Source organism: Chiloscyllium punctatum, chromosome 2, assembly GCF_047496795.1.
Source record: "Chiloscyllium punctatum isolate Juve2018m chromosome 2, sChiPun1.3, whole genome shotgun sequence".
NCBI lineage: Eukaryota > Metazoa > Chordata > Chondrichthyes > Orectolobiformes > Hemiscylliidae > Chiloscyllium > Chiloscyllium punctatum.
In genome coordinates, this window is record NC_092740.1 from 59,985,526 (window position 1) to 60,004,125 (window position 18,600).

General features: G+C 39.3%; 1 protein-coding gene across 13 annotated transcripts in view; it reads right to left on the reverse strand.

The window, feature by feature from the left end:
• kiaa0825 (KIAA0825 ortholog) overlaps positions 1-18,600 on the reverse strand; it is a 432,289-nt gene that overhangs the window by 271,692 nt on the left and 141,997 nt on the right. For all 13 annotated transcript variants that reach the window (XM_072583064.1, XM_072583027.1, XM_072582974.1 and 10 more), the window contains 2 exons: positions 6,714-6,896; positions 1,691-1,912 (listed from right to left, as the gene is read on the reverse strand). In XM_072583064.1, coding sequence (XP_072439165.1) covers positions 1,691-1,912; positions 6,714-6,896 — 405 coding nt within the window. The remainder of the gene's footprint in view (positions 1-1,690; positions 1,913-6,713; positions 6,897-18,600) is intronic.

Genomic DNA, 18,600 nt, shown 5'->3' on the forward strand with positions numbered 1-18,600 from the left:
AATGTGGTCTGATCCAGTGGGAAAGGAATGAGGAAGAATTTGTGGTCAAACATTCATCTTCAAGAATGAGTAGTAGGTGTTAGAAAATTCCTGACTTTGCATGCCAGGTTGGGGATATACCATTTCTAAAGGAGGGATGCTCATTGCCAATGGGGTGGGTGCCAGTTGCAGTCGGGCCAGCCAACAATGGAAAGAGCTTGGATAATGCCAAGGGCTACTGGTTGCAGAGGAAGGATATCCAAATGACTCACCCACCTGCAATAAAGAACAGAAAAGGGACCTGAAGACCTCAACCCTCACAAACCCCCCAACGTGCACCGATGCCCCATCTATGTCACCTCATGCTGCTCAAATACCCTATAGCACCTCATGCTCGTCATCTCATGCCTCTTGCTCCATTATGCCAATATGTGATACATCCCCCCCAAGCTTCAAACAGAGGTTCAACATTGGTTGAATGAGCAGCAGTGTCCCAGCCTGATTAATAATTCTGATCTCTAGAATTTCAGAATGTATGCTGACTCAAGCTTAAGTTGTTGCAGTGCCTCAGAACTTCAGGTATTGAAACCTTAAAGGGTCTGGATGATTGATACTTCTCATACCTGTTCATAACTTTTTTTTAAGATTCGCACTTTTAGCATAGTTCCCTTCTTGTCAAACATACACAAGTATCATTAAGTTCATAAGATATAGAAGCATTTAGCCCATTGTGTCTGCTCTGCCATTCGATCATGGCTGATATGCTTCTCACCCTATTTTCCTGCCTTCTCCTCAGAACCCTTCAACCCATTACCAATTAAGAATCTGTCTAACTCCTCTTTAAATTTAATTACTGTCCCAACATTCACTACATGTTGGTGTAGCGAATTCCACAGATTCACAACCCTTTGCGAGAAGTAATTTCTCCTCAACTCTGTTTTACATTTACTATTCTTTTCCCTAAGACTATGATGAGGAAGAGGAAGCATCGGGTCCACATTTATTTTATCCATACCTTTTACCATCTTGAATACCTTAATTTGATCTCCCCACATTCACTACAGGATCTATTGCTTCAAAGGATGAATGGGTACGAAAGTACCATACTTTAGCATTGGGGGTGGGATGGGCCCGATTTCACGCAAGTTGCTGAAGGAGTAGGACATACCATTCTTTGCAATGTAACTGGCCCGGTCAGGAATATCAGGTGCAGCCCCATGCCACATACCAGTTTGCACACATTAAAGGATTTTGGGGAAAATTGGGAAGGAATAAGATTGGGAATCACTGAATCGGATCTCAGTTGCTATTTTTTGTCAACTCAACTCCACAAAAACCTGATCTATATTGCCATTCTTTCATTATTATGATGTCAAAAACCTGGTAATTGCCTCCTAAATAGATAGGTGAGAAATATTGGACCTGCCATGTTAGCATCCCATTAATGAATAAAGGATTATAATAAAATTAACTAAATTCAGGAAAGTAGACATTGACTGTATTGCAAATATTTTAACAATGTTTAATTGTCATCTTTCAACATATTAGTTCCTAGCTAAATATTGTTTGACAACACAACTCAAATAAAATTAATTCTTTGTCCTATTCAAATAATTATTTTTACAAAATGTTTGTTGCTAGGATCTGCATAGTTCATTTTCAGAACTAAAAACTTGATTGAATTTATCAACTTCAACAAAAAGGCACCTACTTTTTCCAGATTCTCTTCTTTTCAATTCCCTTGGTACATAATCCCATTCTTTAGGAATTTTATTGAGCAAACTTTCAGGAAGCGTTTGTTTAGAATGACATGTTCCATGACTCTCTACTGCTTGCCACATTAGTAGCAAGGAGATCAGCTGCTTTAGAGTTGGCTTGTTTGCTTTGGATATGTGGAGTTTTAGACAGCTTAGCACCTTTGACTTATCTGCAACTGCAAAAGTTGTTAATATTAGTCATCTCTGGTTCGTTAAAATACATTACAGTTAATATTCAAGACAACTGAATTCCTGCGAAGTAGGTCAGTTTTTGCTAACACAAAAATAATTCATAGTTGTATTGGGTCCCAGTTGCCTTACTATTATTCATTTCCACTTTACAAAGATAAGCAAGAATATCAGGTTTGATTTCAGTAAGCAATCACCTTGTTTGAAATTCTAATTAATTCAAAGCCAACCAATTTGTACAGTGTTACTAGCAGAATCTTCCAGTAGTAGTAAGGTTGGCGATTGCAGTGCTGGGAAAAGAACAACACTTCCATTGATAAAGGTGGGAAGTCCAGTTTCCAAGACAGGGCAGCAGTTGGCCCTCCCACCTGGCCAAAGTGGCTTAACTAGAGATCACAGACCATGTTCATAGTTTTGGGGTCTATTTAAGAACCAGTGTCCAGTGCCAAATGTACATAAAAAATCTGCTCTACTCCTAAAGGCTAAGTGGTATCATGTACACCCTGCAAACTGCCATTCATAAGGGCATCAAGTAATGCAAACATGAGTGTCGAGGATATGTCAGACATGACTTTGGACTGCAAGCCTTAGCATCAGATAGATCATGTGGATTTAATATGTGGAAGCCACAAAAGCTCAATCACTCGCAGGACAGTATGGAAGTGGAACACTTGTAAAGTACAGAAGCTGTTGTAGATTTGTAAGCTCATAAATACTCTAACAAACTCTAATTGTTTTCTTAACTAGCTATAGTATTGCTGTATTATATCAAGCGATTATTTAGAAATATGTTTGCTGTCAGGTACCAAAGTCTAAATTGATTTAGGTGGTTCCAATTGTCAAGCCTTCAGGCTACCTTTAAAATGCTTCCTTTGACCTCTTCTCATTCAAGTGCCTTCCTTGAGCTGGGTGAAGAATGATTTGCTGAGGCATCCTCAGCACCTGATTGACTCAGTATAGTTGGGTTCAAATTATCATGGCCTTGATGCTGGCGCTACTGGCTTTTTCAAGGATGCTGATGTCAGTACACCTTTCCTCCTAGCTGATATGAAGAATCCATCGCAAACATTGCTGATGGTACTCCTCAAAGGCCTATAGTAAGGTCTTCCACAGTACTTCCTGGTTGACTGAGTCAAAACTGAAAAATGTGTTGCTGGAAAAGCGCAGCAGGTCAGGCAGCATCCAAGGAGCAGGAGAATCGACATTTCGGGCATAAGCCCTTCTTCAGGAACACATTTTTCAGCTCTGATCTCCATCTTCTGCAGTCCTCACTTTCTCCTGACTGAGTCAAAAGCCTGGTCAGATCAATGAAGGCCATGTAGAGTGGCTGGTGTTGTTCCTGGAACCTTGGAACAACTGGCAGTGAGAATCATGTCCATAGTTTCATGATTTGGTCAGAAGCTGGCTTTCAGGAAGGATTTCTTCAGAGATGTCTAGTAAGGATTCATGCGATGATCTTCCAGGCAGTGGAGGGTAGGGAGATTCCTCGATAGTTTTCATTGTCCACTTTGTCTCCTTTCCTGAAGACGGTGACGAACACAGCATCCCTGAGATCAGCAGAAATTTCTTCTTTGTCCCAGATTTTAAGGCACAGCTGGTGGAGAAGACAGTTATGCTCTGCTCCTCAAGTCTGAATCCCATCCACTCCAGCATCTATTTAATGGTGACTTCAACTTCTGTCAAACTAGATGGGAGTTCTAGATCATTTTAGAGCATAGAACATAGAACATTACAGCCCTCGATGTTGTGCCGCCCTGTGAAACCAATCTGAAGCCCATCTAACCTACGCTATTCCATTCTCGACCATGTGCGTATCCAATGACACTTAAAAGCCTGTAAAGTTGCGAGTCTACTTTTCAAAAGGGAATTTCCTCAAGCACATCTTCAACTCTGATTGTACTGCAGATTAGGAGTTCTCTCCATCAGAGATTAATGTTTTAAAGGTCACTCAAAGGAGCTTCATCCTTACATTGCACCAGTTTGAGGCCAACGGTGTTAGGTCCGTACATTGCCTTGGTGACACTGTTTGTTTGCAAGATTTGGTGGCAAGGAGTTGCAGCTCCTTAGCTTTCTCAGTCCACCATTGGTTCTCTATTTCCCTTGTTCCTCTTTGTAACACTATATTTGCTGTTTGTTGAGTTCTCCTTTTTGCCTTGTTGGTGATATTGTTTTGTTAGGCATAAGGAGCATTCCTCTTCTTGTTGATGAGGTCTTGAATGATATGGTCATTCTCATGGGGTTCCATAACAATTAAAATAACAATTATTATTTAACTAGTCTGAGAAGGCTTGCAAGGTTCGGGGCTGGCAAGTGGCCAAGGAAAGAAGAAGCATACCACATTAGGATAGCTCCCTAATGAAACTCAGCTATCAGGAAACTTTTCCAGAATCAGGCTGGGAAGCTTGCTTCATGTTGCTGAACAGCCAATTAACATTGTTAGCGTATCAACCAGGGGCAATTTTGTGGTTGTAGTCAGGAAAGTTTCCACTTGTGGCCCGATCGACCTATTGGGTTTCTCTCTTCTCTGAGGAGTTGACCGATTTTGCTTCCAGATAATTTAATTTAAATGTGCACATCAGAGTATGTCTCAAAATTGAAATGTCTGCTGATGGGACTGCCGAGGTTCTAATCGGAAGCATTAGAGCTCGACCCCTTCCCGTCGCCTCCACTCCTTTATAAGTTGGCAAGTATGGAGGTGTTCAATTTGTGGGTGCTTCCCTGAAGACTGCCAAGCCAGTCTCATTGCTAATAAGTGTGAGCTCGGAATGCATATTTGGTCTGAACACCCATGGGAACATCATTCTATAACAGATTTGTAATTGGTTATTTAATTTTAATTCTCTTTCCATAATCCTCACAGGTGTCCGATAACTGGTCTAGACATGTTTGCATTTGAGGTTTACATTCAGCAAGTAAATTGTGTCAGCAACTACACTTGAGTGTTGAGACTGCGAAGAAGCCGGTGATGATAAAAGATTTTTTATCATTACTTCAGCAGCGAAGAGAAGAAGAATAAAACTAAGTAAAGAGAAAATGCAAACAAGCACAATATTATTTTACTTCTTAAAAAAAAAGCTATGCTCAATTTCTTTGTCTGGCATGATGTTAAGGAGCTGAAAATCAGTAAGCCAACATCCCACTGTATACAGAGGAACCTCAATTATCCAAATACCAATTATCCGAATCTTGGATTATCCAAAGGAGATCTCAAGATCCCATGAAGGAGCTGTTTCAACCCTGATCGCGTCTTTTGTTTACACTGATTAAAAACGATCTCTGCCGAGAACATTCTCGACATAAGTGAGAGCTCAGGCACCGTCTCCAAATGACTGACCTCCTGCCCTCTCTCCCTCTCCCCACACTTTCCCTGGAGTTCTACATAGGAGTCACCCCTAAACCCCTTTCCCCAGATGTTCTCTCTATTGTTCCATATAGGGCAGAGGTGGAACTTGTCAAAAAGTTGCAGTTAAAAAGTTGTGTGTGCAGCTGTCTGTGTGCGTGTGTGCGCTATTTGGAGACTTACCACAGAAAAGTAGCAGTGGTCTCACTGTTGGTTCCAGTCCGGCTACCATGGAGGGGGAGGGGGAGCGGCTGGGGGCGGGGGTGCATGGGGGGGCGGTGCTGGACAGGGTTGGGGGACAGGTGAGGGGCTGTGTTGGGGGGGCGTGGGCGGGCGATGTTGGACGGGATTGGGGGTGGCGGATGAGTTTGGGCATGGGTGGGGCAGTGTTGGACGGGATTTGGGGGCGGGGGTGGTGTTGGACGGGGTTTTGGGGTGGGCAAGGGCGGTGTTGGATGGGGTTTGGGGGCAGGCAGGGGGCAGTGTTGTACGGGATTTTGGGACAGATGGGTTGGGGGTGGGCGGGGGGGCAGTGTTGGACAGGGTTGTAGGGGCAGGCGGGTTAGGTGTTGGACGATTTGGGGGGAGAGTTTGGAGGGGGCAATGTTGGACGGGATTGGGGGTGGATGGGGTTTGGGGGTGGGGCCTTGTGTGCACTGTGCGGCTGCTGGTCTCCTGAACAGGGAGCAGACCCAATAAAAAACTCCCGAGCCCCAGAGGAAAGGCATTGAATTGATTAACCGAATAATCAATTATCCAAACAAAATAGTGCCCATCCATGCAGTTCGGATAATCGAGGTTCCCCTGTATATTAAAATCAAAGAGCTAACAAAGCCAATGTGAGAAGCTTTGGGAAGCAAAACCAAAAGTAAAGTATCTTAAAGTTACATATAAAATGACTACCATTTATTTATTTTACTCTGATATTTCCATAAAGACTTTTACACAATGCTAATGTGATACAAACAAAAATGAGGAAACTGTCTTCCTAAAATATTGAAGTAATTTATAATATTGTCATGTTCCCAGTTGTAAATATTCATACACCAGAAAAATAAGAAATAATTTTTAACACTTGCTTCAAGTCATCTTAAAATTCCAACATTTAAAAGCATTTACTCATGATTGGAATTTGTCTAAAAAATACATATCCCGGGTTTACAGTTTTTAAAAAAAATATAATTCTGGGATAATGTTTAGATTTAGGGAACAGAAAATGCTATTCATCCACTGCTTCCTAAAAATTGTAGCAACAACAAATTCAGGCCCATTTAATAATTTGTTTTAGCTTACAACTAAAATGAAAACAAAAATCAAAAGAGTATCAGTGTGTAGATATGGAAATGTTCTGTTCCTTTAAAAATTGGTATTTCACTTTGCAGATTCATTTTAAAGCATCGCAATACATTAAGATGTCTGAAATAAAGTATAACGTTTTAACATCATACCTGATAAGTAATACAGCTGATTCCACATCTGGTGTTTGTCCATATAATCTTCAAGAACAATACTGAGACATCTGGGCAATGATTTGGAGTATATCATCACCATAACGATTGCTTCTATCAATTTGGATTGCTTATTATTTTTTCCCTTTGTCTGAACATCATTAAAGTTTTCTTCATCAATAGCTAGAACACAAAACAAGCAATATATTTTCAGAATGAATATTCACATTATTGTTTAGCAGTACAGAATGTGGGTATAGCTAAAAAAAAAACACTTTTTGAAGCTTTCTGTCTTGCAGTTATGAGGATATATATGAATATCATTGTAAAGAGGGACACATAGGTGACATGAGGAGAATGGAGAATACACCAGTGAGATGATGACTGACAGTTAACTGCCAAGCTTTGTTTACTTTTAAACCAGGCAGGTTGACTCTAAGTGGTCAGGTCATTGCCCTGAGGACTGTACTGGGGAATGCAGTTACCTATTTCATGTCGTTGAAACAGGTATAACGTGCCTGACTGTTCTGTTTGCAAAGAACATGTGCAGCTTCAATTATACACAAGTGCACCACACCATGAGCTCAATTGTCTTAAAGTGATTGTCTGTATAATTCTTCGCTGGATCTGGACTTTTTAACAGTTTCCCAGACATAATGTTAGACAATATATTTTGAGTTTTGCGAGTATAGGTTAACTGAATATAGTCAGTAACTTGCCTGTTATGAACAGCTGTTTGATATGATATGCCAGTCTTTTGGATATGGCCTACAGCTGAGAATCACATGTACTGAAATGTATATATCATATTACTCATCTGTAAAAATTGACTATAATCAACTAAATGCATGTCATTGTTAAAATGTGGTCCAAATTCATAACTGTTAGACCTGCTCCTCAGCCTGATTGAATAGCACTGCTTGAAAGCAAGTTTAAAAAAAACCTTTTTGACATGTATAAGAGTAACAAACTGCTGGGTTACATTGATGCTGGGGTTAGTCCTCAAGGCTCATGTCTTCCATAATGTGTGAGCTACCTAAGACAAACACAGACCATACATCCCAAAGACGGGTGGATTGTATCAATAGCATGACTCCGCATGCATTAACAACAGACAAGCTAGTGACCATATTGAATCAATCTGTATTTGCAAAACCAAAAATACAGTGTCCAACATTAGATTATGTGCTCAGGCAACATTTGTTAAGTAATCCCAAATGTGTTAAGAATTATGCTGACAACCAATTTAAGATTATCAGTCAGGCTTGCAGTGTGGTGCATTTGCATGGACTGGCAGGTACAAGACCCAACTCTTTGTGGATAGGCATAATATGTGCACATTAGTAGGTGCAAACATTCTCTAGTAAATTCTTCAGGACAATGCCTTGACTGAAGTTAACCTACCTGGTTTAAATCTAAACAAAGCTTGGCAGGTAACTGTTAGTCACCATCTTACTGGCACTCGTTCCATGGCAAGGCCATTACCAATCACAGTTCACTTGTCAATCAATCAATTCTCTTTTTTTATATAGAATGTTGCTTCCCATTACTTTTGCATCCAAGATTATAATGATTGATGCAGGCATTTTTGTGAGACTCAAAATATCGGCAATCCCCAGGTTGCAAACAGATTCTGTTCCTGAGTTCATTTGCAAGTTATTTTGTTCACAAGTTGGAACACAATGCAGGATCACATAAAGCAGCTGTTTGTAAGTGTGGGGAATGTTCATATGTTGATATTTAAAATTATGTGTGGTGCTGGAAGAGCACAGCAGGTCAGGCAGCATCCAAGGAGCAGGAAAATCAATGTTATGGGCATAAGCCCTTCATCTGGAATGCCTGATCTGCTGAGCTCTTCCAGCGTCATACTTTTTGACAACTATTTTAATGGTATTGTTCATAGTTCTTTCTTCTCAGGTATTGTCTCCTCTTCAAAATCACTCTTTCCTCAAAATCAGACTTTAAAAAAAGAAATTAATCCTATCAACCTTGCAAAGTGCCAAATCTTGAACATTTATTTCTTTTCCAAAGTTGTTGAGTATTTTGTCAATTTCCAATGGGTGTTCATCTTTCTGAGAACCCCATGCTGGAATTACTCCAATAATGAATTCACACCCGCAACAGTATCAAGCAGGGCAACTTTTGACGCCACAACTGATGCTTTGTGTGACCTCTGTGTGATTAAGGTAAACTATGAAACCTCATATTTCTTGTCATGTATGCAGCTTTTATTTTACCATACCATTCTCCTCAACCCTTCTGCACTGTCACCCTGCAAGTGGAACTGCACTGACCTAGTTATATTCTTACCTATCATGTTACACTTTGACGGTCATCTGCAATGGCTTCTCTGCATAGTCCACACTGCGTTATCATTGATGTCCTCCAAAATACTTCTCCTTGGTTCCCTCCCATATCTCATACCCTTTCTGAATCTTGGTAGCATTATCTGAAAACAGTGTCGATTTCCACATGTGCATTCATAACATCCAGCTGTACTTCACTAACTTCGTTCTCGATAACCACACAATTACCCGACTGACATCAAAAATTGGAAATTGTCTACATCAACTACAGATAGTTGGCAGTGAAAGTAATGTAGATGGTGAATGCGTAATAGAGTTTTGAGTTGTGAGTTGAGGGCTGAGGCTGAGACGGAAAGTATTTCTTCAGTCTTCCTCATATTTAGTTGGTGGCAACTCCTGCTCATCCAGTCCTAACATATTTTACTTTGAGAAATGCTTTTCCAAATGCATCCAAACCATCACTATGACTATCACTTCTTGCCAATCTATAAAATCACAAGTCTCTACTCATCTGTTGCTGAAGTTCTCAGCCATGCCTTGTTAAAAGTAAACTTGTCTACTCCAATGCACTCTTGTCTAGCCTCCTACCATCCATAAACTGAGGGTCATCCAAAACTCTGTTTCCCAATGTCAAAACTTCTTAGATCCCATTCACTGATTGATTAACTTTAGCTCTAGTTAATCAACCTCAGCTTTAAAATTCTCATGCTTGTTTTCAAGTCTCCCCACTGCATCGGCACTCTTTATCTTTGTGATCTCCTCAAACACCTGAACCCTCCAAAATATCTGCATTCCTCTAATTTTGGCCTCTTTAGCATCTTATTTGCGCATTTATTTAGTTGATAGGGCCAATTATTCAAAATTCCTTTCCTAAACCTTTTCATCTACTCCTTTTCCCTCTTTTCAGATTCTCTTCAAAAACTATACTTTCATCAAACAGTCCCAATGTCTGCTTTTGTGGTTCGGCATCTAATTTTGTTTGATGATATTCCTGTGAATCACCTTGGGACACTTTACTACTCAAGATGGCTTATAAATAGAAACTGGTGGCTTGAAGAGACCCTAATTGCAACAGTGCATTAAAAAAAAGACAGTAGAAAGAAATGCATGTAACTAAGTGATGTATGTATTTCATGTAGTTAGATTTAAAATACTGTCAAATTGTTTCTTGTTAAAGCTCCCATGTTTAAGAAGCTCAATGGAGTAGCTCCTTTAAGTGTGTAAAACTGTAATTCAATGTAGCAGAGTATAGGTGAAACAGAAGCTCCAAGAGAGATAAACCTATCACAAATTGAGAGGATTCATAAATTAGCAATGAATTCAACTTGAAAATTAGTCATTCCATGGAGAATTCTATTCATAATGAAATGTAATTTTGTACATTACAATTTGCAGACATCAGGAACTTCCATCAAGCAGAACAATCATAAAATGGAACAGCATCATAATTTTCAAGGAAAAGCAATGACAACCTAGTTTTCAGTTAAATTATACTTGTTGAGTTCACAGAATAGGGACATCAGGGCGAATCCAATGTTTGAAATTTGGAAGTCAACATTCAAGCCTGATGTTTGCTAAATGTTAGTAGCACGACATACTTTTCCTGAAGTTTGGGTTGAGCTTAGTTATTTCAGTCTATGATACCAAAGGCCCCTAAAAATTGGAGAAGTAGCTGGAATGGTTTCTATCTTGTAAGACTCTGTGACTCTATCTGCAGGTGATCTTCTACAATCTCGGTGAGCTTTTTGAAATCACACAAAGTCACTTCGGGAGATTGTATTTCTTGCAAACTATATGATCTTCTCTATTTACACAAATGCATCATATTTTCTTTCAAAAATATCCTTACCACAACATTCAAGTGATTTTATTTAAATGGACATATATAAGGTTTTGAAATTGGGAAAGGCAAAATGTTTCAATTCTAGGATTTTGACAAAAAAATTATAAACTATCAGACTAGATCTAGCAAACGAATATGCATAAAAAAGTCATAACTGCTTTCTTCCAACATTTTTTCATAACACCTAATATGCCAACTGCTTTCCAAATTTAGTATTATTCTTACTTTGAGATAATCTGTCACCTCTGCAGTCTCTCAAAGATATCAAAAGTATTTAGAACATCATTATAAGTCAATACTTTGTAGTTAAATTACTGCCTAGAAGTGACAGTAGAAAGTGGAAAGCTTAATCTCAATACCAAACATTTAGCAAAGCTGAAATGTTTAAATATAGGCTTTTACGACAATTACAGCTGCAATATTATTACTCCTTCATGTCATTAGAGCATAATTTTCATGCATTTAATGCAACACATTCAATAAAAAAACTGTTCCTACACAATTTTCAAGTATAGCTTGAAAGCATAGAACACTGGAACAAAGAGGATTGAGACACAATTGGGCATAAAGCTAGAGATCTTTTCTGTCAATTATAATAATTCAGCAGCTGAAATAAATATAGATCTTCTCTGAACAATTATACTAAAACCTAGCACTATTTCAGGTCTTATCATTTATCTATTTAGTCAGAAAACCATTGCTGAAATTCAAAGATAGCAGGTGGTGCTATCAAGAGATCATTTATCGCTGAAGTTAATTTTTTTTAAATGCTCACCTGCATCGTCCAACCTGTATCAGACACCCTAGCAATGGCAGTTACCTATCTGCGGTTTTTCAGGCCTGTCTTCCAATAGAGGATGTGCAGAACTCACCGAACACAGGAATCCTTGCAGACAGCAACACAAGGAATCTTTGTAGGAGCCAGGCACCCTTTTAATGGCAATAGCTGTGGGTTACCAGCAACTGAATATAGTTTAAACGGTCAAACACCCTTTGGATAGTTAGGGAGGAAGGTAAGTGGATGATGAGTTATGATGAATGAGGCGCTGGAATGCCATGTGGGTGGACAAGGAAGTGGGGTGGCAGTTGGATGAGTGATCAAGGAATGAGGGAGACTTGTATAGGTGAGAGGGTAGATCTGGTTGGGAAATAATCAGTTGGTAAGTGATTTTCAGAATGGGACGCTAGATGAGGGTTGGCAAGGAAGAAAACGGATGGATGGGGGTGGGAGACAGCCTGATGGTGAGGTGGCAGATAGTAGGATTAGGTTGGAGGGTGTCATCCAATCCAGTTGTGAGCAGGTGTTGGATTTGGACATCAGATAGTCAAGTGTGATGGTGCATTTGTGTAGGCAAGGACTAATTGGGTTGCACTGTAGGATCATCAGAGGATAGTTATGTATTGAAGAAGTAGTGGAATCATGTTGGCAAGGATAGTTAGGTCAGTGGGAGGATGGGAAATTTGGAAAAGGAGTGAGAGTTAGTTGTATAGCTATCTAGGCGTCAAATAGGTTTGTTATGAATTTAACTTTTCCTGAAAAGCTATCTTTTCCTGACACATGGCAAGTGTCCATCAGAAATTAAATTTCCCAAGCAATTTCCATGTAATCAGCACACTGGGACTTCTGAGAGGTTCTGACATACATTTTTAGGAAGATCTGAAACCACCTTTATACTAAGAGTTGACATTTTTCTGTGATACTTTTGGTGTACCAATTTGATTGAATTCTTAAATGCACTATTTTAAGTTATTAATTGTTTTCAAAAGAATGACTTAATAACTTTGGTAAAACTAAAGACTTTGAGATAAATGTAGAAATCAAGTGCAGTATAAATAATATATTAAGGGTGTTCAACACTAAATTGTTATGGGGTCAAAATCTTTAGATGCCAATTTTTGTTTCTGCAATGGTGAAACATAAAATAGATAAAAACATCAAATGGTATACTTCTGTACACTCTGTATGTACTTTAAATTCAATAAAAACAGGAATAAAAATTAAAAATTGGAAAAACTCAGTGGTCTTGCAACAACAGTGGGGAGAGAAACAGAGTTAATGTTTTAAGTCCAAGATTACTCTTTTTCAGAACTGAATGAGATTCAAACCATAGTGAACAAAACAATTCTGAAACGCAGGCATACTGAACTTGAAGTGTTAACTCTGTCAATAATGACAAAATACTGCGGATGTTATAAATCTAAAACAAATACAGAATGCTGAGAAATGCGGCAGGTTTGGCAGCATCTGTGGAGAAAGAAATAGAGTTAACGTTTTGAGTCTGGTATGACTCTTCTTCAGAATTTCAGAACATCAACTCTGTTTCTCTCTTCACAAATGCTACGAACCCGATGAGCATTTTCTGTGCTTGTTATCCAGTCCAGTTCGGTAATGGTCAATGATAACTCCTGGGCGTTCATGGTGGGAAATTCAACAATGGAAATGCTGATAAATGGCAAGTGCAATGGTTAGATTGTCTTATTGGAGATGATCATTGCCTGCCGGTTGTGCAGTGCAAATGTTATTTGCCACTTATAAAGCCCAAGCCTGAATATCATCTTTGGAGATGGAGTCACAAATGGTACTGATCAATGTGTAATCATCAGCAAACATCTTCATTGGCATTTTGCTGGAGGGAATGTCTTTGAAGCCTAGGACACTACCTGAGAAACACCTGCAGAAATGTCCTGGAACTGAGATGACTGACCTTCAACAATCACAATCATCTTCCTTTACTATGTTAAGAATGCAACCAGGGGAAGGTTTTCACCAATTCTCATTAACTGTAATATTGCTAATGCTCTTGATGCCACACTTGGTTAAATATGGCCTTGATGTTCTGGGCAGTCATTCTTGTCTCATCTGGATTTCAGTTCTTTTGTCCATGCTTGAACCAAGTCTATAAGGAGGTCAAAAGTCCAGTGGTCTTGGAGGAACTCAAACTAACCGTCAGTTAGCATGTTAGTAATAATTGCGTTAAATATTTAGATGAACACCAGGGACCAAGTGCTGAAAAATGGGGCTAGATTAGTCAGATGCTTGATGACCAGAGTGACACAATAGGGGTGAAGTGCATCTTTCCATATAAACATTTGAGGATTCAATGTTGCTTGACAGCATTGAATTGACAGATTCCCTTCATCACTTTATTGATAATCAAGAGTAGACTTATGGGGCCAGGATGAATTAGTCCTGCTCTTTGTGTACAGGACATACCGAGGCAATATTCAACATTATTGCATAGATGTCCACTGTATGCTGTGGAAAATGTATAAGGAGGAACAAGTAAAATAGATGATGAAGGAACCCAACAGGCAAAGAAAGTACGAAAGGTAGCAATGAAGAGATGTAGATGAAGCATATGTATAAATGGTGGGTAAAATACCAAACAATGGGTCAGCTTTCCTGACAGCAAACCCATAAAACAGTGCATTGGGATGGGGGTAATCATAGTAGAGTTCATGTCTGAAGTTTATGAAGTCCAAGCCTCGTCTTGAAATGTACAATGTTCCCAAGCTCCTCCAGCTTGTACTGGGCCTCACTGGAATACTATTCTCAAACTAACATTTGTGTCCTAGGTCTACTGCAAAGTTCCAGCAAAGCCCGATGCAATTACATGCACTGTTTAAAAAATTAGGAGTCACCCTTTTAGAGTTATAGAATTATACAGTATGGAAACAGATCCTTTGGTCCAAATCATCCAAGCCGAACATATATCCTAAATTACTCCAGTCTCATTTGCCACCATTTGGTCCATATACCTTAAACACTTCCTATTCAAGTACTCATCCAGATGCCTTTTAAATGTTGTAACTGTACCAGCCTTCACCACTTCCTCTGGCAGCTCATTCCACACATAACATCCTCGGTCCAAAAACATTGCCCCTTAGGTCCCTTTTAAATCTTTCTCCTCTCACCTTAAACTTACACCTTCTAGTTTTGGACTGTGCCCCACCCTGGGGAAAAGACCTTGGCTATTCACCCTATCCATGTCCTTCATGATTTTATAAACATCTACAAAGCACCTCTCAGCCTCTAACGCTCCAGGGAAAATAGCCGCAGCCTATTCAGCCTGTCTCGAAAGCTCAAAAACTCTCAACCCAGCAACAGTCTTGTAAACCTTTTCTGCACCCTTTCAAGTTTAACAACGTCCTTCCAATTGTAGGGAGACCAGAACTGAATGCAGTGCTGCAAAAGTGACCTAAAATAATGACCTGTACAGCTATAACATGACATTTCAATTCCTATACTCAATGCACTGACCAATAAAGGCAAGTGTACCAAATACCTGCTGCACCTGACTCCACCTTCAAAGAACTATGAACCTGCACTCCAAGGTCTCTTTGTTTGGCAACACACCCCTGGACCCTACCATTAAGTGTATAATTCCTGCCCTGACTGCGATAGAGATAAAGATAACTTTTTTTTTTAGAGAGTCGTGAGACTTTGGATCACTTGCCTCAGAAGATAGCAGAGGCAGGGTCATGGTGGAAGTAGATGGGTTCTTGTTCAGCAAAAGGATTGAAGGTTATTGGAGAGTAGGTCTAAATGTGGAATTAGAAAATAAGCCAATCAGCTATGGTCAAATTGAATTGTGCAGCAGATTCAAAAGACAACTGAAAACAAGATTTGGGTTTTCCCGAGATATTCCTCCACATGCTGGTTACTTCTGGAGTCTGAATGTTATACAGCAGGCATTATTCAAATTTTAGTTATATAATTGCAAAAGTGGGAATCTAACAACCATGACCCCTTGTAATTTGCACTGAATATTGTAACTTTCACATAAGTCCTCAAAATTCCCCTATCGAAGAGTAAATTTAAATGGTTTAACGCTAAAAAGACGGCCATGAATCAAGAAGCTGTTTTACGATACAAATTGCAAACAAGCATAGAGATTAAAAGTTATAATCAAATTTCAACTCATTCCAGTTAACCAGAAAATTCACCTGAAGGATTAGAAAAATATTTCATGAAACACTATATTGTCCTGTTCTTGAGTTTGTTGAACTTTCTCTCGTTAGAATACTGATTCTGTCAGTCAAATTGCCAATTTTAGCTTCTGCCTTTAGGTACTAGTTCAAAGAAATATTTTATGTTATTCTCAGAATGCAGAGTGATCTTCCTGACTTAATAGGCCTAGGCTTTGACAATTGCCCCCAAATGTCTATTTGCAGCAAATTCTGAGTCACAAATGTTCACAAAGAGGCTTGCCTAGCTTCAAAATATAACAACATATGCAGCAAATTGTATTTTTAAAATTCACTTTAATTTGAAACACATTACTTAAACATAATTCCCAAATAATTTCTTTAAAGGAAAGAATGATCAAACCTCATAAGAAATTATTGTAACTACCATTATAATGGGCTAAATTTTCCCATTTTCAGTTGGGTTAAGATTCAAGGTGCCTGTTCTGCCATCTTTCAGAATTACTTTTCACATCTGATTTTCTGCTCTTTACCTCATTTATTATGCAACAGGCTATTTGGTGACTTTCTCAGGAATTTATGCAGTAGTAATGTGCTTGCCAATGCCAGGATCCTCCAGCTTTCATGTCTCAGTTACCATATTTAAAGCCCAGTTCCGTATCATTCAGGTGTTGCAAGCCAGGAACAAGCCCTCACACTAAAGATATGGTCTAGAAGAAAGAAAAGCTTGCTTTTCACTTTGCAGACATGGACCTGAATGTCTTGATGTACGGGGTAGAGGAGAGGAGGGTAGTATTTCTTTGAGCTGACCACTTCAGAAGGCCACCCACCTGCACACAAAGCGCAGCAATGGTTAGCACTAAGCTTCAAGTGAAGTGGGATGTCCAGCAGTCACACTCACAGAGCCACCAGTCTAACTCTGCCAAAGCTCATGGACTACAATTCAGTCTTGCATGTATCATGCCCCCTTCACTAATTCTCACTTATCCTCACAAACTACGAGACCTTCCTGCACTGTGTATTTCTTATTCAGTCACCAGGGGCATCTCATCATTTCTCCTGCTCATGCCTCAACACTAACTGATCCTGCGTGCACTCCCAACATGGTCAATCCCACCCTTTGTCTCATGCAGGAAAAGATGGTCCACGCCCTGGACTGATGTCTCCCCAGAATGTCCACTGACCTATCTGAAATCCTAGACTGCTTGGACTTGACTTGCAGGACTGATTATGGCCTAATCCCTGGCCTGCAAGAACATGATTCCCTCAACTTGAATGAACTGGCACCTGATTGACCATGATCAACCCTCTATTGGAATATGACAACTTGTTTAACTGACTGTGGGGTACTCTCTAATGATCATTCTCTTTCAGTCCCACTAAGGACCCCCTTTGATTTATACATGTGGTCATTTGTTTGAAGCACATGTCGTGTTTTTGCCACTTAAATGACTTGCGCATGCTGCAGGTGTGACCTTGATGTAACATGGTGCCACATTGTGACATGTGTAAAGCATACTTAATCATGAACTGACTGTTCAATGCTTCCTGTGCAAACCTAAACATTTCCTTGGATGGGTATATGAATAGGAAGGGTTTGGAGGTATATGGGCCAGATGCTGGCAGGTGGGACTAGATTGGTTTTAGATATCTGGTCGCCATGGACGGGTTGGACCAAAAGGTCTGTTTCCGTGGTGTACATCTCTATGACTCCATGACTTAAAACTCAGCTTCTCTCTGTCAAATCCTGCATATATCTGACATTTCGACTTGAAACTGGGCCATTATTAGCTTATATTCATACGTTTGCTTGTCCTTTGCACGAATAATTCTAATTTTGTCACTTCTATTTCCTATCCCATCATTTCCATTTTTCTATTATCTTAATTCCATCTTCCTTTCTTCATCTTTCTTCCTGCCTTTTCCTTATCTTTTTTCTTCCATCTCGAGTTTATTTATTCACTCCTCATGCTGCAGCCACTGAATATCACTTGAAACCGAAATTTCACTACCTGAAATACTTAACTCTTTTTGTATTTCCTCCACATCCAAGAGCTACGCCAACACCTCAACTAGCTCTGTCAGATAATTCTATTTACAGCTTACCTGCCAAATCAATGAAACTTGGTTTTCAAATTTCCTTCAAGCTGCCTGCCACAAAGTTGCCACATGCAAAAAAATAATTTGTTGTTTCCAATGTCATTCCTTAAGTGCAGTATAAAACCTAGTGTTTTCTTTCACTTGTATTATTTACCAAACCACACAAGAAATCTATATTTCCTATGTTTCTGAACCAATTCAAATCAAATCCAATTTAAATCCAGTCTACAAACTACCAAACGTTGGTATGACCACAGTGCATCAAGACCTGCTACTCCCTGAATTGTCCCAAATATTAAAGTTGTTTTTTAAAGTTATATACAAGTATGCTAATTTACCTGACTTTCAAGGTTGATAGAAAGCATGGACTAGGTCTCTGTACTAAACAAGATTTATTATTAATTGTAAGTAGTCAGAATGTAGCTTCAAGTAGACAGATAATCTATTGGTATATAGAACCACTAACTATAACTCCAATCCCTTATAAATGTGCCACCTTTTACATGCACATAAACAACTGGAGAAAATAAATTGGTGAAGGTTGAAACAAAGTGGAAAGTCAGTTTAATGATCTTTACTTCCCGATTCCAATGTTGATATTATCTTACTTTGGCTTGCCTTGGTGTTCAGTTGTCTGTCTTTGGAAGCTTCCATTAGCTTGTAAGAATTCAGAACAACTGACTGACTTGGAAAATATCTCTAACTTATC